At 66.2% G+C, this 27,135-nt stretch overlaps 2 protein-coding genes across 2 annotated transcripts in view; one reads left to right on the plus strand and one right to left on the minus strand.

Annotated features, from left to right (window-relative positions):
* Window positions 1-178: 178 nt before the first annotated feature.
* On the minus strand, window positions 179-6,147 carry STARD10 (StAR related lipid transfer domain containing 10). The gene is made up of 6 exons (XM_086739842.1): window positions 5,986-6,147; window positions 1,852-1,999; window positions 1,623-1,726; window positions 1,409-1,526; window positions 704-756; window positions 179-616 (listed from the first exon to the last, which is right to left on the minus strand). The coding sequence occupies exons 1-6, from the start codon at window positions 6,145-6,147 to the stop codon at window positions 389-391; spliced, it is 813 nt and encodes a 270-aa protein (XP_086595968.1). The 3' UTR covers window positions 179-388.
* Window positions 6,148-12,546: 6,399 nt separating this feature from the next.
* CLPB (ClpB family mitochondrial disaggregase) overlaps window positions 12,547-27,135 on the plus strand; it is a 60,534-nt gene continuing 45,945 nt past the window's right edge. Inside the window, exons 1-2 of the mRNA XM_086739828.1 lie at window positions 12,547-13,069; window positions 16,520-16,571. Coding sequence (XP_086595954.1) covers window positions 12,625-13,069; window positions 16,520-16,571 — 497 coding nt within the window. The 5' untranslated portion in view covers window positions 12,547-12,624. The remainder of the gene's footprint in view (window positions 13,070-16,519; window positions 16,572-27,135) is intronic.

The raw sequence follows: 27,135 nt of genomic DNA on the forward strand, positions 1-27,135 counted from the left end.
TGCATGCTTGGACAAGCCGGGAGCCCCCCAAGCCCCCCCCCCCCAGCAAGCCTGGAGGTACTGGGAGCCGCCCACCTCGACACAGCTGGAGGCGCAGGGCCCCCCCACGCTGGGGGGTCCGTGAGGGGCGGGGGTCCCGCGGGAAGCAGGCGGTTCCGTAAGAGAGGAGATGGGGAAAGGGCTGGGGGGCCCCCCCAAGACCCCCCCTAGAGCTGAAGGGCACTTTGGGTTTGCCCCCCACCACCCCAGCTTCCCAAACTCAGGGCGGGGGGGGCCGGCAGCCGGGGTCCCGAGCCGAACGCCGCGGAATTGCACCGACGGCGGGGCTGGGGGGACGGGGGGGGGGGAGGGCACACGAGGGGCCGAAGACCCCCGGGGTGGGGGGGGCTCAGTTGACGCTGTCCTCGTCGCTGGCCTCACCGCGCTCGTCGCCGGCCTCGGCCAGGGCGCTCTCGTCGATGTTCTCCAGGGAGTCGGCGTGCTGCAGCGCCAGCTCCGACAGCCGCAGCGCTGGCAGCCGGCTCTGCTCCGGGAAAAGCCAGGGCTTGAAACCGGGATCGTGCTTCAGCTTCCAGGCGGGGTACTTCAGGCAAGCCTTGTACATCCTCTTCATCGCCTGGGAGGAAGGCCGCGTCACGGCGGGGGGTCTGGGGAGGGGGCACGCCGGGTTCCCCCCCCGCCCGCCACGCCGCCACCCGCTCACCTTGGGGGCCAGGAGCTGCGAGGATTTGTTCACCACCCACTTCGGCAGGGAGCCTGCGCGGGACAAGAGGAGCCGGGGCTGGGATCGGCAACGCCAACGCCAGGCGCGGGACCACCGGGACCACCGGGACCACCGGGACGGCAACGCCAGCACCCCCCGCCCTGGTCACCCCGGTCACCTTCCTCAGGGACATCCGTCCGGGGAGGGGACAGGGCGAGCAGGGGGGACAACCGAGGGAAATCAGGGTTCAACCCATCCCGCTGCTTCGGGGTGACAGACCCCCACCCGCAGGGTGACAGGGCCCCTAACTGGAGGTGATAGACCCCCAACCGCAGGGTGACAGACCCCCAACCAGAGGGTGACAGACCCCCAACCGCAGGGTGACAGACCCCTAACCACAGGGTGACAGACCCCCACCTGCAGGGTGACAGACCCCCCAACCACAGGGTGACAGACCCCCACCCGCAGGGTGACAGACCCCTAACCACAGGGTGACAGACCCCCACCCGCAGGGTGACAGACCCCCCAACTGCAGGGTGACAGAGCCCCACCGCACAGACCCCCACCCGCAGGGTGACAGACCCCCACCCGCAGGGTGACCATCCGCAAGGGCAGGGCTGGGGTGGGCTGAGCCCTGGGGCGCGGGAGCGGGGGTCCCCCCCTTCCTTTTGAGGGTCTCCCCTTACTCCCGGGGGCCCCCCGTACCTCTGGGGTCCACCTGTGCCAGGTAGGTGATGGTGCAGCTCTTGGCTCCCGTCCCCTCGATGAGGTACCCGGTCTGGATGGAGACGGCTCGCACCATGTCCTTGCGGGGGGGGTACTTCTGTGGGGCGGGGCGGGGCGGGGGGGAGGTGAGCCGGGGGCCCGGGGGGCAGCGTGGGGCACAGCCAGCCCCCCGCCCCGCGCCCCCCGGACTCACGGGGTGTTTGACGGAGTAGTTCATGATGATGTAGTCGGAGCCCATGGGCAGCCAGGAGCGCAGCGTCACCACGTCCCGGTTCTTCAGGGGCTTGGGGCACCTCCCTGGGGACGGCGGCGGCGTGGGGCTGGGGACACCGCTCTGGGGTCCACGCCTGCCCCCCAGCCCCTCCCAAACCGGTACCCGGGCTCCTCCCAGCGCGCCCCCCCTCCCCAGGCCCCCTCCTCACAGGCGTAGTAGCCCACGTCGGAGTTGACGGTCAGCTTGCCGATGTCGAAGGTCTCGATGACGTTGGTGTCCCATTTTTTCCGGTACTCGATGTCATGCAGGACGTCGTAGAGCGTCTCCGCCGCCACGTCCTTGCACTCCATCCTGCACTGCACGGGGGGGAGAAATCGTCCCAGGTGGGAGGGCGGCCGCGGGGACCCCCGGGTGGGACGGTCACCAGCCCCTCTGCGACCCCCAGGCCCCGGGTGGTTGGGGGTCAGGACCCCCGGTCCCTCCAGCCGGAGCCGCGGTTGGGCCCTTCCCGTCGGATCGGTTTTAGGGCGAAGGAGCTGCGGGCACCGGAGACCCTGACCCCGGAAAGGGGAACGGCAGCGCCCGGCGTCTCCACGGGGGCCATCCCTGCCCCACGGAGCTCGTCCCTGCCCCACGGAGCCTGTCCCCAAATCAACAGAGCCCATCCCTGCCCCACGGAGCTCATCCCTGCCCCACGGAGCTCATCCCTGCCCCACGGAGCCTGTCCCCAAATCAACAGAGCCCATCCCTGCCCCACGGAGCTCGTCCCTGCCCCACGGAGCCATCCCCGCCCCACGGAGCCTGTCCCCAAATCAACAGAGCCCATCCCTGCCCCACGGAGCTCGTCCCTGCCCCACGGAGCCTGTCCCCAAATCAACAGAGCCCATCCCTGCCCCACGGAGCTCGTCCCTGCCCCACGGAGACCGTCCCCAAATCAACAGAGCCCATCCCTGCCCCACGGAGCTCGTCCCTGCCCCACGGAGCCATCCCTGCCCCACGGAGCCTGTCCCCAAATCAACAGAGCCCATCCCTGCCCCACGGAGCTCGTCCCTGCCCCACGGAGCCTGTCCCCAAATCAACAGAGCCCATCCCTGCCCCACGGAGCTCGTCCCTGCCCCACGGAGACCGTCCCCAAATCAACAGAGCCCATCCCTGCCCCATGGAGTCCGTCCCCAACCCCACGGAGACCGTCCCCAAATCAACAGAGCCCATCCCTGCCCCACGGAGCTCGTCCCTGCCCCATGGAGCCATCCCTGCCCCACAGAGACCGTCCCCAACCCCATGGAGCCCGTCCCCAACCCCACGGGGACCGCTCCCCCGTGCCAGCATCACACCCCCGCCACGCGAGCTTCCATTCGGCCAAAGACTCGGGAGGGGGACAGCCTCACCGGGCGGTTTCGGGGAGCGCAGCCCCCAGGTGACGCACTTGGGGGTCACGTCACCGCTCCCCACCCGCGCCCGGGCACCCCGGCACCGCGCCTGCCGGCCCGCACGCGACAGCCGCTCCGGTTTGTTCCCAAAGCCGTGCCCGCGCGGGCAGGACCGGCCGGGTGACTCGTGTCACCTGCGGCCCGCGGGCGGCTCGGGTCCCCACGGGTGCCAGGGGCGGGGGGGTCTCACCGGGAGAGGGGCCGGTGCCAGCCGGGAAGCGTCCCGAGCGCCGCACGCCCCAGCCCTCAGCCAATATTGACTCTGACGTCTACGGGGCGAGGAGGAGGAGGAGGAGGAGGAAATAAGGCCAAGAGCAGGGAGGCGAAGGCGAGGGGGGTGAGGGGCTGCCCCCCCCCCGCCCTCCCTGCCCCCGGGATTTTGCAGGGAAGGGGCTCAGCTCTGTGCCGGGCCGGGGGCTGCGGAGGAAAAGCCGCCGGTGCCGGGGCTGTGCCGGGCTGTGGGACCCCCAAAATGGAGGAAAACACCTGGGGGGGGGGGGGTCACTTCAACCCCTCGCCTTGTAATTTTGGGGGGCCGAGGCTCTGCCGGCATGGCACCCCCTGGGGCGCAGGCCCGAGGGCAGGCAAACCCCGCGTCCTGCCGAGGAATCGGCTCCGGGTGGCGGCAGGTGCCGGCGGCGCAACCGCATTCCCGGGCTCCGAAAACAGGTTAGGCCAGAGCCGAGTCCCGTCCCCCCCCCGGCTGCCGCCCCAAAACGGGGCAAGACCTCCGGGTTCCGCGGCAGCGCGGGGAAAACAGGGAGGAAAACAGGAAAAAATCACCTCGGGGGGAGGCTGCGGGTGCCGGGCGCGGGTGGGCGGCCCCCAGCCCCTTCGCCCCACGGCGGGGTGGGGGGGGGCGAAGGCGCCAGCTGGGCGTTGCGGTGCCACGTCAGCCGTGCCACGCGTGCCGGGGCGGCGGCACCAAAGCCGGCGGGAGCATCCTGCCCCGGGCCGGGGTTGGGTTTGGGTGCCGCTAGGAACCCCCCCCCGTCACGGACCCCGGCACCAACGGTGCGGGGAGCGGAGGTGGCACGGGGACGGCCCCCGGGGTAAACGGGGACTTTGGCCTTTTGGGGACAAAGAGACTCGGCGACGGCGTGGAACCGAGCAGCGCCCCAAACCCCGGCTCCCCCCGGCTCCGGGACCCCCGCGAGCGAGCGAGGGGTGGCTCCGGGTGCCGAGCGAGCCGTGGCGGGTGCCGGAACAGGCACCACCGAGGGGTGCTGGCAGACGTGGCACAGCCGGGACGGCGGGGGCAGGCAGGGGACGCACCCCCCAGCCACACGCGGCCCGACTCTGCCAGGCCGGGGAGCGAGTCCGTGGCGGGAGCCGGTGCTGCCGCCAGCACCCCAGGGACGCCGGCGCTGCCGGCGTGGCTCGCCGGCGCGGTTGCTGCAGAGCAGTGCACAAGCAGGCCGCGCCGCCGTCACCGTCGCCGTCACCGGTGGCTGCCAGGCCTCGGCGCGGCGGCCAGGGCCGTGGAAGCCGTCGCGGCCGGGTGACGGTGCCGGCAGGGACGGGGACACCGGCCAACCCGGCCGGAAGCCAGCCAGAGCCCCCGGCGTGGCACGGTGGCCCGCGGCCAGCGGCAACCCCAGGCCGGTGTCGCTCCTGTCCCAAGTTTTCCCTTTTGGTTCCTGACGCCCGGAACCCGGCACCGAGGGAAGGGGACACGGGGAGCAGAGGGGGTGGCAGGGCTGCCGCGAGGGGGTGTGGGGCAGGGAGGGCACCCGCCCTGTCCCTGGGGTCCCTGCGTGTCCCCTACACCCCAGGGTGCTGGGCCTCGCTGCTCCCACTCACCCCGGGGTCCCCAGTCGCCGTGGGGTCCCCTCTCACCGCAGGGTGTCACATCACCCCAGTGTCCTCACTCACCTCCAGCCCCTCCTCGCCCCCCAGCCCCCACTCCCCCGGGTCCCCGCTCCCCCCAGGTCCCCGCTCCCCCTCCGGGTCTGCACTCCCCTCCCAGCTCCCTGCTCCCGCCAGGACCCCTCTCTTCCCAGCTCCCCCCCCGGATCCCCACTCCTCTCAGGGTCCCCTCTCCCTCCCGGCGCCCCCAACTCCACCAGGATCCCAGCTCCTTCCCAGATCCCCATTCCCCCCCTCGGGTCCTCACTCCCCCCAGATCCCCACTCTCCCCCTGGATCCCCTCTCCCTCCCAAATCCCCACTCCCCCCAGGGATCGTCCCCCTTCCTCTACCCCCCACTCCCCCCAGGGTCCCCACTCCCTCCCAGTGCCCCCAGTCCCCCTATGGTCTCCACTTCCCCCCCCAGATCCCCTCTCCCTTTGGTCCCCTCTCCCCCCCAGATCCCCACTCCCCTCGGGGTCCCCCCTCCCTCCTGGCCCCCACTCCCCCCAAATCCCCACTCCCCTCGCGGTCCCCTCTCCCTCCCAAATCCCCACTCCCCCCAAATCCCCACTCCCCCCAGGGTCCCCACTCCCTCCCGGTGCCCCCAGTCCCACTATGGTCTCCACTCCCCCCCCCCCCAGATCCCCTCTCCCTTTGGTCCCCTCTCCCCGCCGGTGCCCCCACTCCCCCCAAATCCCCATTCCCCGCGGGGTCCCCTCTCCCTCCCGGCCCCCCACTCCCCCCAAATCCCCACTCCCCTCGGGGTCCCCTCTCCCTCCCGGCCCCCCACTCCCCCCAAATCCCCACTCCCCTCGGGGTCCCCTCTCCCTCCCGGCCCCCCACTCCCCCCAAATCCCCACTCCCCTCGGGGTCCCCTCTCCCTCCCGGCCCCCCACTCCCCCCAAATCCCCACTCCCCTCGGGGTCCCCTCTCCCTCCCGGCTCCCCGCTCCCCCCAGATCCCCACTCCCCTCGGGGTCCCCCCTCCCTCCCGGCTCCCCGCTCCCCCCAAATCCCCACTCCCCTCGGGGTTCCCCCCTCCCCCAGCACCGGGGGGTCTCACCTTGATCTTGTGCAGGGAGCGCTCGGGCTGCAGCAGCTGGACCCAGACGGCCACCCCCCCCTTGCAGTAGGTCGGGCTCCAGCCCCGCTCCGCCTGGCACTCGGCCCGGAACGCCCCGAAGTCCCGGTCGTCGGGGATCTGCACGCTGTCGCGACCGGACATGGCGCCGGGACAGCCCCCCCCTCCTCCTCCTGCCCGCCCCCCCCCGCACATCGACCGCCAGCGGGGCCGCGGCGGGAGCGGCGGGAACGGCGGCGGCGGGAACGGCGCGAGCGGCAGCGGCAGCGGCACCGGCACCGGCAGCGGCAGCGGCAACGGCGGGGAGCGGCCCCGCCCGCTGCGCGGTGCGCGATGGGCACGGGGCGGGGCCGGGGGGGGCGGGGGGAGACCGGGGAGGGGACCGGGGGTGGGGGGGGCACCGGGGCACGGGGCGGGTACGGGGAGACCGGGGGTGAAAGCGGTCGCGGGGGGGGGGACACCGAGGGGGGACAGAGAGCGGGGGGCAGCGGGGCACGGGGGTGGGGACCGGCGCGGGGGGCACTGAGGCACCGGGAGGGGCGGGGGGGAGATCCCGGAGGGGAGGAGCCCGGGGGCGGGGCGGGGCGGGGGCAGACCGGGGGGCGCACGGTACAGGGGGGCTAGCACACCCCCCCGCATGCACGCCCCCGTGCACACCCCCCGTGCACGCACGCCCCCGTGCACACCCCCTGCACACCCGTGACCACGCCTGCGCACACACACGGGTGCACACAGGTGCACACGCATGTCCCCGCCTGCACACACACATGGGTGCACACACATGTCCCCGCCTGCACACACACATGGGTGCACACACATGTCCCCGCCTGCACACACACATGGGTGCACACGCATGTCCCTGCCTGCACACACACACAGGTGCACACACATGTCCCCGCCTGCACACACACACACATGGGTGCACACGCATGTCCCTGCCTGCACACACACACACAGGTGCACACGCATGTCCCCGCCTGCACACACACATGGGTGCACACGCATGTCCCCGCCTGCACACACACACACAGGTGCACACGCATGTCCCCGCCTGCACACACACACACAGGTGCACAGGCATGTCCCCACCTGCACACACACACAGGTGCACACGCATGTCCCCGCCTGCACACACACACACAGGTGCACACGCATGTCCCCGCCTGCACACACACACACAGGTGCACAGGCATGTCCCCACCTGCACACACACACAGGTGCACACGCATGTCCCCGCCTGCACACACACACACAGGTGCACACGCATGTCCCCACCTGCACACACACACACAGGTGCACACGCATGTCCCCGCCTGCACACACACATGGGTGCACACGCATGTCCCCGCCTGCACACACGCACAGGTGCACACGCATGTCCCTGCCTGCACACACACGGGTGCACACACATGTCCCCGCCTGCACACACACATGGGTGCACACGCATGTCCCTGCCTGCACACACACACACAGGTGCACACACATGTCCCCGCCTGCACACACACATGGGTGCACACGCATGTCCCCGCCTGCACACACGCACAGGTGCACACGCATGTCCCTGCCTGCACACACGCACAGGTGCACACAAGTGCACACGCATGTCCCTGCCTGCACACACACATGGGTGCACACGCATGTCCATTTCTGCAGGCACACATACACACGGCTGCACACGCCTGTCCCTGCCTGCACACACACAGGTGTGCACACGCCTGTCCCTGCCTGCACACACACAGGTGTGCACACGCCTGTCCGTTTCTGCAGACGCACACACGCACATGGGTGCACACGCAGTCACCCCCGCACCCCCACGGAACTGGGGAACCCAGCTGGAGAACTGGGGGAGCGGGGCTGGGGAACTCAAGGAGCCAAGCTGGGGGAACTGGGAGGACTGGACTGGGGAACTGGGGGTAATGGGCTGGGGAACTGGAGTAGCTGGTCTGGGGAACTGGGGGTAATGGGCTGGGGAACTGGGAGGACTGGACTGGGGAACTGGGGGTAATGGGCTGGGGAACTGGAGTAGCTGGACTGGGGAACTGGGGGTAATGGGCTGGGGAACTGGGGGAGCTGGACTGGGGAACTGGGGGTAATGGGCTGGGGAACTGGAGTAGCTGGACTGGGGAACTGGGGGGACTGGGATGGGGAACTGGGGGAGCTGGGTTGGAGAACTGGGGGAGCTGGCTTGGGGAACTGGGGGGACTGGACTGGGGAACTGGGGGTAATGGGCTGGGGAACTGGAGGAGCTGGACTGGGGAACTGGGGGAACTGGGATGGGGAACTGGGGGAGCTGGGTTGTGGAACTGGGGGGACTGGGGGAACTGGGCTGGAGGAACTGCAAGGACTGGGGGAGTGGGACTGGGGGAACTGGGGGGACTGGGGGGGACTGGTCTGAGGAACTGGGGGGACTGGGTTTGTGCAGCGCCTCCCGTACCGGGCGTGAGGGGCGCCCCCCAGCCCCCTCCCCTCTCCCCCCACCGCCTTCGCGCCCCACGGCTCCGGGGGCGCTGAGCCGGCAGCGGGGGGACCCTGCCCCTGCCCCCCGCCCCACCTCCCGGCACGGCTCCCGCCAGCGGAGCGCCGAGCTCGACCGGCCGGGTGCACGGCTCGACAGCTCGGCACGGCTCGGCACAGCTCGGCACGGCTCAGCACGGCTCGACACGGCTTGACACGGCTCAACGCGGCTCAGCACAGCTCAGCATGGCTTGGCACAGCTCGGCACGGCTCGGCACGGCTCGACACGGCTTGACACGGCTCAACGCGGCTCAGCACAGCTCAGCATGGCTTGGCACAGCTCGGCACGGCTCGACAGCTCGGCACGGCTCGGCACGGCTCGGCACGGCTCAGCACAGCTCAGCATGGCTTGGCACAGCTCGGCACGGCTCGACAGCTCGGCACGGCTCGACACGGCTCAGCACAGCTCAGCACAGCTCAGCATGGCTTGGCACAGCTCGGCACGGCTCGACAGCTCGGCACGGCTCGACATGGCTCAGCACAGCTCAGCACAGCTCAGCATGGCTTGGCACAGCTCGGCACGGCTCGGCACGGCTCGACACGGCTTGACACGGCTCAACGCGGCTCAGCACAGCTCAGCATGGCTTGGCACAGCTCGGCACGGCTCGGCACGGCTCGACACGGCTTGACACGGCTCAACGCGGCTCAGCACAGCTCAGCATGGCTTGGCACAGCTCGGCACGGCTCGACAGCTCGGCACGGCTCGGCACGGCTCGGCACGGCTCAGCACAGCTCAGCATGGCTTGGCACAGCTCGGCACGGCTCGACAGCTCGGCACGGCTCGACACGGCTCAGCACAGCTCAGCACAGCTCAGCATGGCTTGGCACAGCTCGGCACGGCTCGGCACGGCTCGACACGGCTTGACACGGCTCAACGCGGCTCAGCACAGCTCAGCATGGCTTGGCACAGCTCGGCACGGCTCAACAGCTCGGCACGGCTCGGCACGGCTCGGCACGGCTCGACACGGCTCAGCATGGCTTGGCACAGCTCGACACGGCTCAGCACGGTTCGACACGGCTTGACACGGCTCAACGCGGCTCAGCACAGCTCAGCATGGCTTGGCACAGCTCGGCATGGCTCGACACGGCTCAGCACGGCTCGGCACGGCTCGACACGGCTCAGCACAGCTCAGCATGGCTTGACACATCTCGGCACGGCTCGACAGCTCGGCACGGCTCGGCACGGCTCGACACGGCTCAGCACAGCTCAGCATGGCTTGACACAGCTCAGCATGGGTCGGCATGGCTTGGCACAGCTCGACATGGCTTGGCACAGCTCGGCACGGCTCGACAGCTCAGCACAGCTTGGCACAGCTCGGCACAGTTCAGCATGGTTCAGCATGGTTTGGCATGGCTCAACATGGCTTGGCATGGCTTGGCATGGTTCAACATGACTTGGCACGGCGTGGCTCAGCTTGGCATGGTTCAACATGACTTAGCACGGCGTGGCTTGGCACGGTTCAGCACGGCTCAGCATGGCTCGGCACAGCTCGGCACGGCACAGCACAGTGCAGTTCAGCACAGCTCGACATGGCTTGTCATGGCTTAGCATGGCTCGACACAGCTCGACACGGTTCAGCATGGCTCCACACGGTTCAGCACGGCTCCGCACAATTTGGCACGGCTCAGCACAGCTCGGCACAGCTCGGCACAGCTCCGCACGGCTCAGCGTGGTTCTGCACAGTTCGGCACGGCTCGGCACGGCTCAGCACGCGTTGGCACGGCTCAGCGTGGTTCTGCACAGTTCGGCACGGCTCGGCACAGCTCGGCACAGCTCCGCACGGCTCAGCGTGGTTCTGCACAGTTCAGCACGGCTCGGCACGGTTCGGCACGCGTTGGCACGGCTCAGCGCAGCAGCACCAGTGTCAGCCCCGCGCTCAGCTCACGCCCACGCGTGCATCCGCACACGCGTGAGCTGTACGTGCGCGCGCAGCTGTGATGCAGACACACACATGCACACACACGTGCACTCACACACAGGCATGTTCGCACACAGGCACATCCGTGGCTGCACAGCCATGACTGACACGCGTGCGTGCACACACTCGTGCACTCATGCGCACATGAACGCACGCACACGCACATGCACACACGCAGGTGCGCTTATGCATGTAAACACACAAGCAGGTGCACACAGGTGCGCTCACACGTGCATGCACACAGCAACGTGCATTGCACACACGCGTGCACTAGTACGCAGGCATGCACACACACTCACAGGCACGTACATGCATGCACAGTCGTGACTGACACGCACGCATGCACACGCACGTGCACTCATGCACACGTGGATTCACGCACATGCACACACATGGGTGTGCCCGCATGCACAGGAACGTGCTCACGCGCACGCGTAGGTGCGTGCCTGCTTGTGTGAGTGCACGTGTGTGCATGCGTGTGCGCTCCTCTGTGCGTGCCTGCATGTTTGCGCGTGCATGTGTGCGTGCACATCCCTCTGCGTGCATACACGCACGCAAGGTGTGCGTGCATGCGTGCGTGCAAGGGCACGTGTGTCAGTGCATGTGTGCGCGCACACCTGTGTGTTTGCATGTCTCTGCGTGCGTGCACGTGTGTGTGAGCGCACGTGTGTGTGCACGCACACGTGTGAGCGTGCACGTGTGAGCGTGCACGTGTGTGTGAGCGTACGTGTGTGTGCACGCACACGTGTGAGCGTGCACGTGTGTGTGCACTTTCATGTGTCTGCCAGTATGTGAGTGCACGTACATGCAGGCACACGCGCGCATTTGCTCACACGCGTGCGCACACACAGTCACAGGCATGTCTGCACGCGTGTGCGCGCACGCCTGCGTGTGCACGTGGCTGTGTGCATGCATGGGAGCGCACTCAGGCGCATGCGTGTTCACGTGTGTCTGTGCGTGCACGCGTGTGAGCGCACCTGCCCGTGCGCAGGCGGGGCCGGGTCTCGAACCCGGGGCCTTCCCCTTTCCCCCACCCCGCGTGCGGGGGCGGCCGGCGCCGCTTTCCCAGCATGCCCCGGGGCGGGCGCGGCCTTGCCGCGGTGCCCCCTGGGGGTTGTAGTCTTCGAAAGCAGTGACAGCGCGGCGGCGGGTGAGGCGAGGACTACATCTCCCGGCAGGCCTTGCGCGCGACCCCGCGCAGACGCGCTGAGCGTGCCGGGCAGCCGGCGGCCGCCATCTTGATTCTCCGGTCCTAGCGGCGGAGGTTGGGGGGCGGGGGGGGGGGGTGACAGGGTGCGAGCGGCGGGAGCGCGGGGGTGGGGGGACCATGCTGGCCTCCCTGGCGTCCCGCCCGCCGCCCCCGGGGCTGGCGCGGCTCCTCCGAGCGCGGCCGTGGCTCTCGCCTTCACGGGCGGCCGACGGCGTTCCGCCGGTGACTGAAGGCACCGGCACGGGGGGGGCGCGGCTGCTGCCGCCGGCTTCGGCCGCCAGGGGGCGCCACGGGCCCGCAGCGCCCGGCGCGGGGCTGCCATGGCCGGGCCAGGCCGGGGGGGGGCGGCGGCCGGGCCCGGGCCGGGGGGGATCCCCGTTAGCAGTGGGGCCGGGCCTGGGGGGCTGCCCCTTAGCAGTGGGCCCGGGCCGGGGGGGCTCCCCCGTAGCAGTGGGGCCGGGCCGGGGGGGAGCCCCCTTAACAAGGGGTCCAGGCCTGGGGGGAGCCCCCTTAACAAGCGGTCCAGGCCTGGGGGGCTCCCCCGTAGCAGTGGGGCTGAGATTGGGGGGCTCCCCCTTAGCAGTGGGCCCGGGCCGGGGGGGCTCCCCCGTAGCAGTGGGGCCGGGCCGGGGGGGAGCCCCCTTAACAAGGGGTCCAGGCCTGGGGGGAGCCCCCTTAACAAGCGGTCCAGGCCTGGGGGGCTCCCCCGTAGCAGTGGGGCTGAGATTGGGGGGCTCCCCCTTAGCAGTGGGCCCGGGCCGGGGGGGCTCCCCCTTAGCAGTGGGGCCGGGCCTATGGGGCTCCCCCCAAGGAATGGGGCCAGGCCTTAGGGGCTCCCCCTTAGCAATGGGGCCAGGCCCCAGGGGCTCCCCCCTAGCAGTGGGGCCAGGCCTTAGGGGCTCCCCCTTAGCAGTGGGGCCGGGCCTGGGGGGAGCCCCCTTAGCAGTGGGGCCGGGCCTATGGGGCTCCCCCCAAGGAATGGGGCCAGACCTTAGGGGCTCCCCCCAAGGAATGGGGCCAGGCCTTAGGGGCTCCCCCCTAGCAGTGGGGCCAGGCCTTAGGGGCTCCCCCTTAGCAATGGGGCCAGGCCTTAGGGGCTCCCCCCTAGCAGTGGGGCCAGGCTCAGAGGACACCCCCATAGATAGGGGCCCAGGCCCAAAGGGGACCCCCACAGCGGAGGGGCCGCGGCTGCAGACCCCCAGGCCGCCCACCGCCGCTGGCTGCGCGGTGCCGGTACCGTCCGGCCTCACGCCGTCCCTGGGAGAGCCGGCGGCCTGGTCCCCGGGTGCCGAGCGGCGCTGCCGTCGCGGAGGAGACCCCGGCGGGCGTCGGAGCGGGACCGGGAGCTGCCCCCCGGGAGCCGCGGTGCCTGTCCTCCTCGCTGCGCTGGCCTACTGCTACGTCAGGGACCGCCTGTCCAAGGGTGACTATCGCCGCGCCGCCAGCCCGGGGGTGGGACGGGGCGGGGGGCCCTCCTCCGCGATGGAGCCTGCCTGGGAAGCCTTCTGGGAAAAGCCTTCCTCCCAGAGGCGTGCTGGGCCGCGGTGGACACCCAGGCTCTCGCGTAGCGCGAAGATAACATGGTTTTCATCTCCCTCGCTGTGGGAAGGAAGCAGCTGGCGGGTGACCGCGAGCCCTCGACGCCGCGGCGTTAGGCTGGGCTGTGGAAAGGCTGAGGAGCGAGCGGAAGCGCGTGGGCCGGTCCCGGGGACCCGTCGGGGTGCGGTGTGTGTGCTTTGGTGGGTGGGTAGCCGTAGGTTTGCGCCACACGCGGGGTTCGCGTTGGGGAGCGCTCGGGGTGCGGTCCTGCGCTTGGCCTCTGCGCCCCAGGTCGTCACCGCCCCGCTTTCCTGCCGCGGGACGGGAGACGGAGCGGCCTCCTTGGTGGCGGTACTGGGCGGGGTGCTGGTGGTACTGGGGGGGTGCTGGCGGAGCCGAGAGGTGTTGGCTGCTCTGCCGCGTGCCGGGAAACGCTCAGCTGGGCGAGGCCGGGATCCGGGCTCGGGATGAGCTCTGGAAGAGGAGATGGCGTGGGCGCGAAGGGAGCCTTCCCCTCGCACTGCGGCGCCTTCGCCCCGAACCAGCGCTCGCTGCTCACGGGTTTGGGCTTGCTGGTGACACAGGAGGGGCTGTCACTTCGGAGCAGGACACTTACGCGGTGGCTTGAGGCCCCTCGGAGGTCGGTTTCCCTGTGAGTAACGCGCCGAGAGCTGCGCTGGGCTGCCGGGTTGGCCGCCCAGGAGGTTTCACCGTCGTTATGGGGGATTTTGTGTAATTAGTGCTCAGGCAAAGTGCAAGACCAAGGTCTGGCTTTGTGGCGGGAGCCACTTTGTGGACTGGTTAGCGCTTAGAGCCGGGCGGCCGGGGGACAGAGCCACGAGTGCTCCAAACCCGGCAGCTGGGGAGAGCGCGGGAAGCAGGCGGGGTGAGAGGGCAGGGCCGCGGGGCCGCAGCTGCGCAAGGCCAGGCCTGGGGGGCTCGGGGGTCCCCGCAGAGCTCGCTGAGGCGGGCTGCGCGACACAGAGCCTGGCCCTCGCTCTCGCTTTGCGGGCGGGCGTGGGCAAGCCCCGCGCTGTTCTTTACCAAGCGCCGCGTCCAGCTCTGGGGTCCTCGGCGCAGGACAGACACGGGGCTGCTGGAGAGGGTCCAGAGGAGGCCACGCAGATGCTGAGAGGGCTGGAGCAGCTCTGCTGTGAGGCCAGGCTGAGAGAGCTGGGGCTGCTCAGCCTGGAGAAGAGGAGGCTCCGGGGAGAGCTGAGAGCGGCTCCCAGTGCCCAAAGGGGGCTGCAGGAAAGGTGGGGAGAGACTCTTCAGCAGGGCCTGCTGGGACAGGACGAGGGGTGATGGTTTCAAAATAGAGGGAGGCAGATTCAGATTGGACATTCGAAAAAATTTTGTACCCTGAGGGTGGTGGAGCAGTGTCCCAGGCTGCCCAGAGAGGCGGTGGATGCCCCATCCCTGGAAACATTCCAGGCCAGGTTGGCCGGGGCTGTGAGCAACCTGATGTGGTTGGAGATGTCCCTGCTCCTTGCAGGGGGGTTGGACTAGATGACCTTTGAAGGTCCCTCCCAACACAAACCATTCCGCGATTCTGTGACTGGGAGGAGGACACTGTGCTGGGCCCGAGTCCAGGCTGCGGGGCCCGAACGCTCGGTAACTCGGACATCAGAGCTCGTTTGGGCCCAGCTGCCCTGGTGCTTGAGCCAGCGAGCAGCCGTCGTCGCCCGGGGAGGGGCACGCGTAAACGTGCCCGCTGCTCCCCTCTGCCGTGCTCAGCCTGCTGACGTGTCCCTGGGACAGCGCGCTGCCCGGGTGAACCCGCAGCACCCGCTGATCTCCGCTTCCCTCGGAAGGCCACGGCAATTTGTGCCGAAAAGCTCTCGGTTCAGACGCGCCGAGGGCATCGGGGAGCCAAAATAGCCTCCCTGCGGCACGCTGAGCGCCGTTACTTCCGGGGCGGCGGAGGAAACGTTGAGGTTTGCGGTGCGGCTCGAGCCCCCGCGGAAAGCTGGCTGCTGGGACGAGCCGTGAGCGCTGCCTCCGTCCCGTTGCGGCCGTGTGTTCGTGTCCCGGGGAGGGACCCTCGCCCCGGGAGCCGGGGATGGGGAGCGGAGGCCGGAGCCGCACCTGCTGCTGCTGCTCTCCAGGAAGGCAGGGTGAAGGCGGAAGGCCGAGCCGTGGGGGCAAACGGCTTGGAGACAGGAGGTGAAAAACGTTGGGGAGAGAGCAGGAAGCACCCGAAGGCTGATGGAACTGGGGAGGATTGTCCCAGTGTCCCAAATGCCCCGGTACGACTGCGCTGGTTGTGATCACCTCCCGCTCGGCAGCTCTGCGTCTCCAGGAGCCGGAGCCGGGTGCCGTCCTTCCCCTCTCCAGCCGGGAGATGTCATTCCGAGCCCGCGGCCGGAGCGCGCCGGTGGGGTCCGGAACCCTCTGGCCGCGGCTGGGGCTGCCCCGGGGACGGTGCCCGCTGCCCTGTGACACCTCCTGCGCCCCGCCGCCCGCGCTTGGCAGGGGCTGGGCTGCGAACGCAGGAGAGGTCGTCGTTTCTCCGGCTGCCGATGCAGCTGGGTGCTGCTGGCTCGCCCCCAGCCCCGGCAGGACCGTTTCCGCCCGCTCCAGGGTGATCTCTGGCAGGCTGGGAGAGGAGACTGGTCACCCGGGGAGGAGCAGCACCCAAAGGGGGCTGCAGGAAAGGTGGGGAGAGGCTCTTCAGCAGGGCCTGCTGGGACAGGACGAGGGGTGGTGGTTTCAAAATAGAGGGAGGCAGATTCAGACTGGATATTAGGGAAAAATTTTGTACCCTGAGGGTGGTGGAGCACTGTCCCAGGGTGCCCAGAGAGGCGGTGGGTGCCCCATCCCTGGAAACATTCCAGGCCAGGTTGGCCGGGGCTCTGAGCAACCTGATGTGGTTGGAGATGTCCCTGCTCCTGGCAGGGGGTTGGGCTGGGTGGGCTTTGGAGGTCCCTTCCGTGGTTCTGTGATATTCACACCCTGGCTGCTCCCGCAGAGGTGCGCCTGGGGATCTCTCGAGGCTGCGGCGTGCGGGGAGCTGCTCTTGCAGCTGGCTGAATGTCCGCGTTTGGGCCGGGAGAGGCGAGGAAGGGCCTCGCGCAGCCAGCCCGCGGGCTCGGCTTGCACACAGGTTCCCGTGTGTCTGCCAGTGACGGCGTTCTGGGAACTGCGCTTCCGTCCTGCCGTCCCCAGGGCCCGGCACCGCGGCTTGCGGGGGGCTGTGGTGACTCAGCAGGGAAGGGAATTTTGGAGCAAGCTGTAAGCACAGGCCTCGCCTTCTCTGCCACAGCGGCCTCTGCCACCTCCGCGTTGTGACGTTTCGCTGCTAACTCGCTTTCTCTCCTTTCTCTGGTTGCAGAAGACGCTCTGCTGGAAGCTGCGAGGATCAACAACGTGGCGGAAGTCAACAGGTGAGCAGGCCGCCGAGAGGAGCGAGAGAACGGCGGTGGGGAGGCAGGAAAGCCAAAATCCCCTGGTTTGGGGTTCTGTCTCTGAACCAGCAGCCCCTGTGGGCTCCTCAGCCGCTTGGAGGGGCTCGAGCGGTTCCCAGGATGGTTTGTGAGCAGCGCTGCTGCGTTAACGACATAAATCTGCCAGCAGGCCGGTGCTGACCTCATCTGCGGCGAGCGCCAGGGACTCGCTCTGGAGCTGCGTGGGGGAGGAATGTCCTCAAATCCAAGGTGAAGGGAAGCGTCGGAGAAGCGGGTGGAGCTGCTTGCCCGGCAGACCTCAGCCCTCCTGCCGAGGGTCTCCCGTGCCCCAAGCGCTGCCCTCCACCAGTACAAAATTCAGATTTATTTTTTTTTTGGCTAGCCTGGCAGCTTGCAGAGGACAGGAGCGGATATTGCTGCTCTCCTCTCTTCCCCACGCCTGAGAGGGAGCCGGGAGCGCTGCCGTCCCCACGTCCCCGGGAGGAGAGCCCTCCTGGCCCGCAGCCAGCCCCCGCCCCTTCCAGGCCCCGGGATCTCGGAGGAAGCGGCCTGGCTCTGCCGCACCCCGAGGCTGAGGTCTGGCCTGGATCAAGGGTCGCAGAGGATATTGGCGTGCGGCTAATTGGCACATGTGTCCTGCTGCTCGTAATTGCAGGAAGCTGCTGCTCAGGGATGTCTGGGTGATTTGTGAGCCTGCTCGGGCAGAGCGGCGAGCGGGCTGCTCCGCGCTCCCCCGGCTTGGGGAAGGGCTGGCGGCTCCGCGCGGTCCGGCTGAGCGTCCGCAGCCTCTCCCTTTGTTTCTCTCCTCCTTCCTCCCAGTCCCGTCCCCGTGTTTGGCGCCGCCTGCCCACCTGCACCCGGCGCGTCCCTCCGCTGCCAGCCGCGGGCGGGGGACGGCGAAAAGTGACTCTGCCTGCCGAGGGCGGCGTCAGGCTCTGCTGTACCGCGAGCTTCCCCGGCTGCTGCGGAGCTGACAGGAGGCACGAACCGGGTTGGCTTAAGAGCTCTTGCTCCTTGCGAGGGAGGAAGCCCAAATTCAGTCTTAGCGGGGCAGGAGCGTGACATTCAGTGTGGGCTGCGCCCGGGAGAGGGCAGCGCCAGCCGCCCAACGCCCTGTCTGTGACGTGTCGCTGGTGACAGTGCTGTCCCCTGCCTGCTGTCCCCCCAGCCCGCACAGCCCGCTGGCGGTGAGTTAGGAGAGGGGGGGCTGTGCGGTGGAGTTTTCTGATCCGGCTTTAGACTGGCTTAAACTCTCTCGCACGGCCCAGCGTCTTGGTATCATAACGTCACGGCAGTGACCCGCGGCGGTGCGGCCGGGCTGAGCTTCGCAGAGCGATGCAAGGCGCACGTTCTCTGCTGTTCCGCGGCCCGTCTCCTTGGGCCGTGCCGAGAAGGCTGCGCAGAGACGCGCTGTTGCTGGCGTTGCAGAGCTGTTGGTCGGTTCTCCGGCCTTTTGGCTCAGAGACCGTCAGAAGCAGCAGCCGGATGGTTCTGAGCAACGGGGCTCTGAGCAACCTGATGTTGGAGATGTCCCTGCTCCGTGCAGGGGGTTGGGCTGGGTGGGCTTCAGTGGTCCCTTCCCACCCAAACCCTTCCATGGTTTATAATTCTGTGCCACGCATTCTCTTCTTCTGCTGCAGGGCACTTGTTTCTCCTCGCTGCAGGAATGGGGGAGCTGCATTAAATGCATTTTGTGCATTAAAACGTTAATACAGTGACTCGGAAATCTGAAGCATAGGAAATGGACGTGTGAGAGAGGACGTGTGAGGTTCCAAGAAAAAGGTTTTGGAACCAGGAGTTCAGTGGCAGTTGTGCTTAACTGAGGGAGAGCAGGGTGGAGAGGCTGCGAGGCGGTTTGGAGCAGAGGCTGTGCTACAAGCACAGAACTGAAGAGCTTTCGGGATAACGGCGTCCCTTTTCCCAAGAGATGGGGCCAAGGGCGTCATCCCTGTGGAAAACCCCCATAGACTGGAGTGCCAGCAAGGATGAGCGGTACCTGGCTCCTGAAACGGATGGTAGGCGAGGAACGGGAGGTGCAGGGGCCGGGCGTGCGTGTCCGTGATCTGCTGCCTGCTTTGAGGTCGCGTTGGCGTGCGTGTCCGTGATCTGCTGCCTGCTTTGAGGTCGCGTTGGCGTGCGTGTCCGTGATCTGCTGCCTGCTTTGAGGTCGCGTTGGCGTGCGTGTCCGTGATCTGCTGCCTGCTTTGAGGTCGTGTTGGCGTGCGTGTCCGTGATCTGCTGCCTGCTTTGAGGTCGTGTTGGCGTGCGTGTCCGTGATCTGCTGCCTGCTTTGAGGTCGCGTTGGCGTGCGTGTCCGTGATCTGCTGCCTGCTTTGAGGTCGCCTTCCTGAGGAGTGGTCCTGGTGCGATGAAGAGTGGAGCAGTTTTTCCAGTGGGAATGAATGAGGGAGGGGTTGTGTGCGGGGACTTCAGAAATACCCGGGGACAGGGTGCCTGGGGTGGAAGATGGGGGGCAGGAGCAGCAGCATCAGGATCGTCAACCGGAGAAGGCGACGGCTCTTCGGAGCAGGTCGCCCTTCCAGAAGGTCTCAGCCTTCGCGTTGTCGGGGGTGAATCTTCCAGCGCGGGTGTTCTCGCTGCCTCTTTCCGTTTCCGTCTCGTCGTCGTAGTCCTCAGATGCGCTGCGGTCAATCCCGTCGGCTGAGGAGGAGGGTCAGACGGGGGGGAGAGCGGTGGGGAGAGCGGCACGACGGCGGGCAGAGCTGCTACGCGGTGTACAGGGAAGCGGCAGCAGGGTGATGTGTGCGGAAGCGGCTGACGCTCCTCTGAGTACCAGAGGGCTCACGTTTCACCAGCCTGCAGGCAAACGCTGCTCTGTTCCAGCCGGCAGGACCTGAATGGAGGTGGAAAATAAGCCATACGCTTAGACAAAATCAAAAGCATTTGGTCCCGGAAGCCTGGCTGTCCTGCGCCCGTCCAGGTGCGCTGGGTCCCTCCGCGTTTGGGCTAAGCGGTGAGATGTAACCGACGTTAGCTCAGCTGGTAACTGGAAATTTCTCAGTCAGGCTCAGAAAGACTAAGGTTACGAATATCGGACGTGAACGGGAGGCTTATGTTCAGGGGAATTTCCCGTTATTCCGACCGGCAGCTCCGTGCCTTGGTTGAGGCTGAGCAGCCCTTTCGAGTGTAGCAGGCAGACCTCGCGGTGACGCGCACGTTGCTATTGCTGCGGGAAGGATCGCGCGTCCCAAGGCCGGGTCCAGGCCCCGAGGCCGAGGGTTTCCTCTTCCCTCTCTCTCCTCTCAGCCCCCAGACAGGTTTTCTCATCTCCACCCACTTGTTCAGTGCGAGAAACCAGGCTGAGTTCTTCACGGAGATCAAGGAACGCCTTCACTTCTGAGAGCGTTCCCTCTGGGAGCCTGTTAGCCAGCACAGGAGATAACGCCTAATTAATGGGGATAGCTTAATTTCCCTCAGCCTCCGTTGTTTGGTGCATTTGGAGGGAGAGCAAGAAGCAAAGCCGCAAAGGATTGCTGCCTCTTGTGTTTATTTTCAGCGTTAATATTGATTCTCTGTGTTCCAGCTTTGTTTCTCAATAAGCCGCCCACAGAGGCGCAGGCTTGCGGCAGAGCTTCCTCGCCAGATAAATGCGACAGAGCAGCCCTGTGCGACTGCGACTCACGGAAACGCGGCGCGCGCGGCAGACGGCTGGGATCCGGCTGGTTCCGAACAGCAGGCAGCCGCCCAGATCCGCCCTTAGCAGGGCCTGGAGGCGGCCAGGCGCTCTCCTGCTCTCGGAGGGGTCCGGCCGGGCGCGGTGGTGGGGCAGGAAGCTCCCTGGCAGCTCCTGCGGCTGCTTGTGCCCTCTCCAGGCTGATTTTCAGGTGGGGGGTTGCAGAAACAGCTGAGTTGAGCTTGGTCACCCCGACCGATGTCTCCCTTCGGTCAGGCAGCCGCGCGCCGCTCACCTGGTCCCTGACTCATGGTTCCGCTGCCTCCTCCCGGCTGTGGCTGTCTCCTCTCCCCTGTTTCGTAGGCGACAAAGCTCCTCGAGCAGGAGTTCCCTTCTGCAGAAGGGTGGCTTTGGCCCAGACAGAGCAGTATTTCTCCTTGTCCTTTACACCTTTGATCCCTTTTTGTGTTTAAAGGGCGAGGAGGAGCTGAGATGAGCTGCCAGGACCGCGGTAGATCGGTGAAGACAAGTGTTTCTGGGTAAAACGTTGTGCTCCTGGGCACGGCACTTGTCTCCCTTGCGGTTCTCCCAGCGCAGGGGGCGGGCGAGGGGTTCAGCAGCACCTTCTGCTCGCTTCCCATCCCAAGGGTTCGTGGAATGATTCAGAAACGGTGTATGAAATCACAGACTGGGCAAAAAACCCCTCTGTAGGGAATCAGGCTTTGATTTCCAACTTGGAACAACAACCCTCCTCAGTCCAGGGATGGATTTTTGGAAATCCCGTGTCAAAATGAGCCCAGATCGGAGCTGAACGTGAGCCGTTTGCATCGGAGCTTCCTGGAGCTCTGCCCCGTTGGGGGATTTTTCTCTCCGGACCTGGCAGCCCTGTCTCTGTTCCCACCAAGAGAGTGTAACTTCCGCTGCCGCTGCTCGATTATCGCCGCTTTCCCGGGAGAGTTTTGCTTTAAGGCTTCTGCTGTAGCGACCTTTTTTTCACGCTTCTTGTATTTTGTCGTGCCAGGGCCGATGATGTTTGCACACTGAGTCGTGAGACCGGTCTCCTTGCTGGCTGGCTGCACGCCGACCGCCACCAGAGACGGGAGATCTCGTGCCTCTTTCCAAAACAGCTTGAAACCCTTTGCCCGAGCCCCCGTCTCTGGAAACGGACACTGACTCGCGTGGCCTGGCTGGGCGGCTGTAGTTAATACGCCTGGTTGCCGTCGCAGGGTTAATCCCAGTTAACGTGGGCGTTTGTCACCCTGGCAGTGCCTCCGCCTGGGTTCGGAGGAGAGGCGGCGGCAGGTCGGCTGGCGTGGAGGTGGCCTGTCCCACCACGGGCGATGGTGACGAGTGGGAGCAATTGTTCCACAGCCCTCGCAGCGCGGGAGCCGAGGGGCACCCAGGGAGGTGCCAGGCTGCAGCTCTGAAACGAACACGAAGGGCTTTCACCCGCAGCACGCGAGCTGTGGGAGCCGGTGGGCGCGAGGGAGCCTGAGGCTCGGGTTCGGGTTGCGCAGAGCCGGCCTAGCGGGTGACCGCGCGTCACTCCGGCTCGGAACGCAGGCCGCGGTGGGCCGCAGCAGTTCTGCTCAAACCCCTCTGCGAGCAGCGAACCCCTGTTCTCTCCCCAGCTCTCTGCTGCTGGCCGCTGCCGCAGACAGGCTGTCGGGCTGGCCTGGCGCTGTCCCGAGGCGCGGCCCGGCTCTTGGTCGCGGGGCTGGGGAAGTCAGCGGAGAAGCGGGGCTCCTTTGGGTGAGGCTGCGTTTTCTCTTCTCCCAAACCCCGGTGACGGCACCGTAGCCCGCGTTAGCCGGTAGGGAAGCCAGCCCTCTGAGCTCCTGCCCGCCCCTGTTCCCCGGGCGGCGGCAGGCAGGGCGCGTACGTCCCTGCCCTTTTCTCCCTCTTTCAGCCCGTTTTGAAAAACAAAACCTACTCGTCGTGTTGGGGCGTCCCGCAGGCCGTGGAGGCGCGGGACGGAGGCCAGCATCGCGCCATGTCTGCGTCCGTCTCTTCGTGTTCGCCTTGTGCCGCTTCGGCTGTCCCCACCGCCCGCGTTCCGCCCGCCCTCTGTGCCCTCGGACAGCCCCGCTCTCATCTGGGTTTCCCTTCTGACGCTCGGGTTTGTAAGAGCTTCCCTTTGATCTTGGAAATGTATTTCCAGGAGTTTCTCCTTGGCCGCTTGCCTCTCCCCATGCCCCATTTGCGCTGCCTGGGTTAGGGATGCTGTGTCCCGGGAGCAGCCCGCCTTCCTTGGGAGCTGCAGAAAAACCGCTGCTTCTCTCCTCGGCCCTTCCCGAGCTTCGCTTGAGCCGTCCGCACCCACCCTGCCTGGCACCTTGTGAGTCCGCGTTCATTTCCACGCGCGCCGTGGTGCGTTACTGGCCCTGAGACGATGGTGAAGGGGCTGAGAAGCAGATGTGAGCCATCTCGAGGAAGACGGCACCAAGATCAAAGCGTTTTCGGCGCCTCACCGCCTTCTCCTGAGCGGGCAGATCCTCTCCCCGGCCTCTGCCGGGGCGATTGCGCTTTCATGTTCAGAGATATTGTTGGGTTTGGATGTTTTCCTTCCCTCCCCCTTCTGCAAAGCGGAGGGCAGGTCCCGAGAGGCTGCGGTGTTCCCCAGCGCTGCGGTTAAACAGTGACATATTGGGGAAGGGCTGGGGGAAAGGTTTCAGTGCCCGCCAGAAACAGAAGCTATTGTTGTTGCCAAAGTTCAAGTTTCCAGCTTCCTCTTCCTCCCACCTGTCGCGAGGGAGCGCTGGGCGCGCTGCCGGCGCTGAGCACAAACTCAAACATGCCCTCTGGGCTCGGCTGGGAGCCGGGTGTCAGCGAGTCAGTCACCCAGAACCCCACCGGCGGGGTGAATAGGAGGCACATCTGTCCGGGGGCAGGGGGGAGCGGGCCGCTCGCCGCGCCCGACCCGGGCTCTTTCTCTCTTTTGGGTGGATCAAAGCGCTGAGGCTTTGGGAGCTGCCGGCGGGAGGTGAAACGGGGCGGACGCGCAAAGCGGTGCGTGCCGCTCTCCCCGCGCTCCTCCGGCAAATTCCAGAGCGGCCGGTGATGTTCTGCTGGCCAGGCCCCGGGCTCCTCCAGAGCCTCTGCTTGTTTCCAGAGCAATCCCAGATTCTGCCAAATGCCCCCAGAGCAATCCCAAATTCTGCCCGATGCCCCTGGAGCAATCCCAAATTCTGCCAGATGCCCCCACAGCAATCCCAAATTCTGCCAGATGCCCCCACAGCAATCCCAAATTCTGCCAGATGCCCCTGGAGCAATCCCAAATTCTGGCAGATGCCCCCGGAGCAATCCCAAATTCTGGCAGATGCACCCGGAGCAATCCCAAATTCTGGCAGATGCCCCCGGAGCAATCCCAAATTCTGGCAGATGCACCCAGAGCAATCCCAAATTCTGGCAGATGCCCCCGGAGCAATCCCAAATTCTGGCAGATGCACCCGGAGCAATCCCAAATTCTGGCAGATGCACCCAGAGCAATCCCAAATTCTGCCCGATGCCCCCGGAGCAATCCCAAATTCTGCCAAATGCCTCAGAGCAATCCCAGATTCTGCCCGATGCCCCCGGAGCAATCCCAAACTCTGCCCGATGAGAGCTGAGGAGCTGAGGCTTTGCAGGGAGAGGGCCCGTCCGTCGAGGACTGGGACCGGGAGCCGTCGCTGCTCACTCGCAGGCTCTGTGACTGTTAGAAACTGAGCTTTCTGCCCCTAAAACCCTAAAAAAAAAAGAAGTTGTTTCTAAAATCCTTAAAACACCCGCTCCGTATCCTGACCGGGGCTTGGTGGTGCTGCTGCAGCCCAGGACCAGTTTGTCGTTTGAGAAGCACTGGGAGGGGTGCTCCGGGAGCTCCGCACGCACGAGAAGCTCCTCGCGAGTGTCCCGGGGCTGATCTGGTTAAAATGGGGATAAACATCCTAAATATTGATCAGAGGATTTTATTTAATTAAAAAAAAAAATAAATACATTTGGCTGTCTAGGATCTGAGCAGTGGTCGTCGCTTTATCGATCGTCGGATCATTAAACCGGGCGGGGAAAAAATGAATGCTGGGCTTGAGGACCCCGAGCATAAAGTTCAGTTGTCTGGAAAATCTGTTAAGCTGCTGAGCATCTTGCAATGGTTTGAAAAAAAAAAAAAATAAATAAAAAATCCAGCTCCTGAACGAAATGTCAGCGCATATCAGGCTGGGTGATGCGATGCTGGCGCTCCTCTGGCCGGGCTCGGTCGTGCGCTGTTCCGGATGCCTGCGATGATCTAGATTCCTGAATGGAGAGCTGCTTGGTGAACTCTCAGGTCTTGGCTCCGCGGCTGGAATCGGATCCCGCGGCAGCGGCTCCGGCATCCTTCCTGTTGGATGCGCTGTGTTTAACGGGTTTGGCTCTGGACTGGGGTCTCGTTTCCTTGGTGTTTTATCGAAGAGCGAAGATGACTCGTTGTTCGGTATGCCTGCCAGTACATCTGAGGAGAAAAAAGCCTCCCAGTGAGTTAACACCTAGGTTTTGGCGGCTCCGAGTGCTTGAGGTGGAGGTTGCGCTATCTCAGGCTCGCAGGTTGCGAACAACGCTAATTACCCCGTTAAAGAGGTTAACAAGCCGTAGGCGTCGGGCTGCGAGGTTGCGGCTGCCGGGCGGCCTGAGGAGGTTTGGCTGCCTTGGCTGGTGCCTTCGGGAGCTCCGCGGCTTCCCCTGCCTCTCCTGGCTTCCCTCTCCGTGCCGGTAGCTTTCCCTTTGTTTGCTGGATTTTCTGTGGCTGTGGGACTGTCAGAGCGACACGCTGTCGTGTGGGGGTGAGGTGGAACTGACTGCCTTCAACGTACTTTAAACCGGCCACGTAAATGAAATGGAAATTCGGAAGTGACTTGTACCGTCCTTCCGTGCCACGCGAAGGGGAGAGCGGGAGGCGACGGGGCGTCGCGACGGCTACAGAAGGATTTTCCAGAGCGCCTGGGGTGAGCGCGACGGGAGACGGTAGGATCTCGGCGTAGGTTTCCGTGGCTGGGCTTGGCTGCGGCTCCGCGAGGTTTCTGGGGGAGCTGGGGCCGAAGCCGGGCCCCGCAGCGGCAGCAAGCGAGCGGTTTTGCGTCTGGAGGAGCGGCTTTCTGCGCCTGCGCGGAGGACGCGGTGCACGGCGGCGCAGATGGAGCCGCAGTGTGGATTTCTCCCGCCGGCAGCGTCGCTCCGAGGCGGAGCGGGTGAGCTGTGACCGGCAGCGGCCCTGGATCTGGGGCGGGATTGCCGGTCCCTGCCTGGAGCGCAAACACCTCGTGTGCGCGCTGATCTCTGGAGATAGCAATCTGCCCTCAGCTGCGCATCCCGGCGCCTCCGGGATCCGCTCCTGGGAGCGATCCGCTGGCGGGAGCGCGCTTGGGGCGACAGGGCTGGCAGCAGGCGCTCCCCCTTTGCGTTCGGAAGCGGGAAGCGGAAGGACGTTCCCTGATTTTGCAGGAGGGTCCGGTAACGCGGGAGCTGCAGCCTGCCCGCAGTTAGCGGTGCGCAGGTCGGTGCGGCACGGAGCTGGTGAGGCTTCTGCACGGAAGCTTGGTCCTCTGCTACCGTGCCGGATCCACAGTCACACTTTTTTCAGAGCAAGGACCTATTGTTCGCCTGCCAAACAGTTCGTGATCATTAAACTTTTAATCGTTAAAGAGAATACGAATCTTCTGTTGTGCTGGGGATCATTTACAGAGGTCGTGGCACCTGAAGGGCAGCTGGGAGCTACGTCAAGCCTAGCAGTTCCAGTTGTGTTTCTTGAGCTCTTGGGTCTCAGCCCAAGTCCCCGACGAGCCGTTCGGAGCGTCCGGCACCGGGGCGCCGGCGTCGTTTTTGACATTTCATTGGGGTGGGGATTACCCGGCTGGTTTCTCGGGTCAGCGGGGAGAGCTGAGTTCAGCTGCGTGAACCAGCGCTTAGGCACTGCTATTCCTGGCTGGAAAACCTTAGGATTATGTGAGGATATTTGTTCCTTGGGAGAGGTTTTAACGAAATGGCTGTGGGGCTTTTTGGCCAGGGGGAGGAGGGGTGGCAGAGACCTTGTGTGGAGCGGCGCGTGTTCGTACAGCGGAGCGTTCCTGCTTTCCTTTGTGTTTGCTGCAGCGGGAGGAAGGGGAACACGGTGCGGTAGCGCCTTGTCACTAATTCCAGCCCAGCGCTCGTTACCGACCACCCGGCAGTTACGCCGGGGCGGGCCGGGGGCCGTTCGTTTGGGAAGGGTGGCCGAATTCGGGCGTGTGCCTCTCAGTCCTGAGAAGCGGTCCGACTTTTCCAGCCGCCGCTGCCATCCCTGGCTGTGGATCGCGGGGGATTTTGAAATACGCAGGGTGTGGCGCTTCCCTGTGTGAAGCGTGGCGGTGTTGGCGCTTTGCCTCACCTCTTTTACCCTGAGCGCCCCAAAACGTCTGTCTGGAGGCGGAACGGCCCTCCTTCCTTGTGGCCTCCGCAAGGAACGGCTCCAGCAGCGGCGTTGCTGCGGGATCTGGGGGTGCAGAAGGGGCAGAGAAGCCTTCTGGTGCTTTAGAGTCTGAAAAATATACCAGTAAATATCAAATACAAAAGTAAAAGCCAGCAGAAGCCGTGCGGGGGCAACGGTGCTAGAAGGTGCCAGGGAGGGGCTGGGGGAACAGCGCAAAGGCCGGGAGACTTTTACAGAGAGCACCCAGGGGGGGTTGATGCCTCGTGTTTCGTGGGTTTCTCTCGGTTGTTCTCATGTCGTGGAAGACAACGGCAAAATATCTCCTGTTGGCCTGGGCCTTGGAGAGCTGCCGAGCCGCTGCTGAAGCCCTCGTGGTTGCACGGCGGCCCGAAGGTGCGAACCTGTCTGGAGGGTCATCCGCTGCGCCCTCCGTCGTGCCGCTGGTTGTTCTCGGGGTGTTGGGCTGAACAGGAGAAAGAAATAAAAGGTAAAGA

Source organism: Chlamydotis macqueenii, chromosome 1 (assembly GCF_036417535.1).
Source record: "Chlamydotis macqueenii isolate bChlMac1 chromosome 1, bChlMac1.mat, whole genome shotgun sequence".
Taxonomy (NCBI): Eukaryota; Metazoa; Chordata; class Aves; order Otidiformes; family Otididae; genus Chlamydotis; species Chlamydotis macqueenii.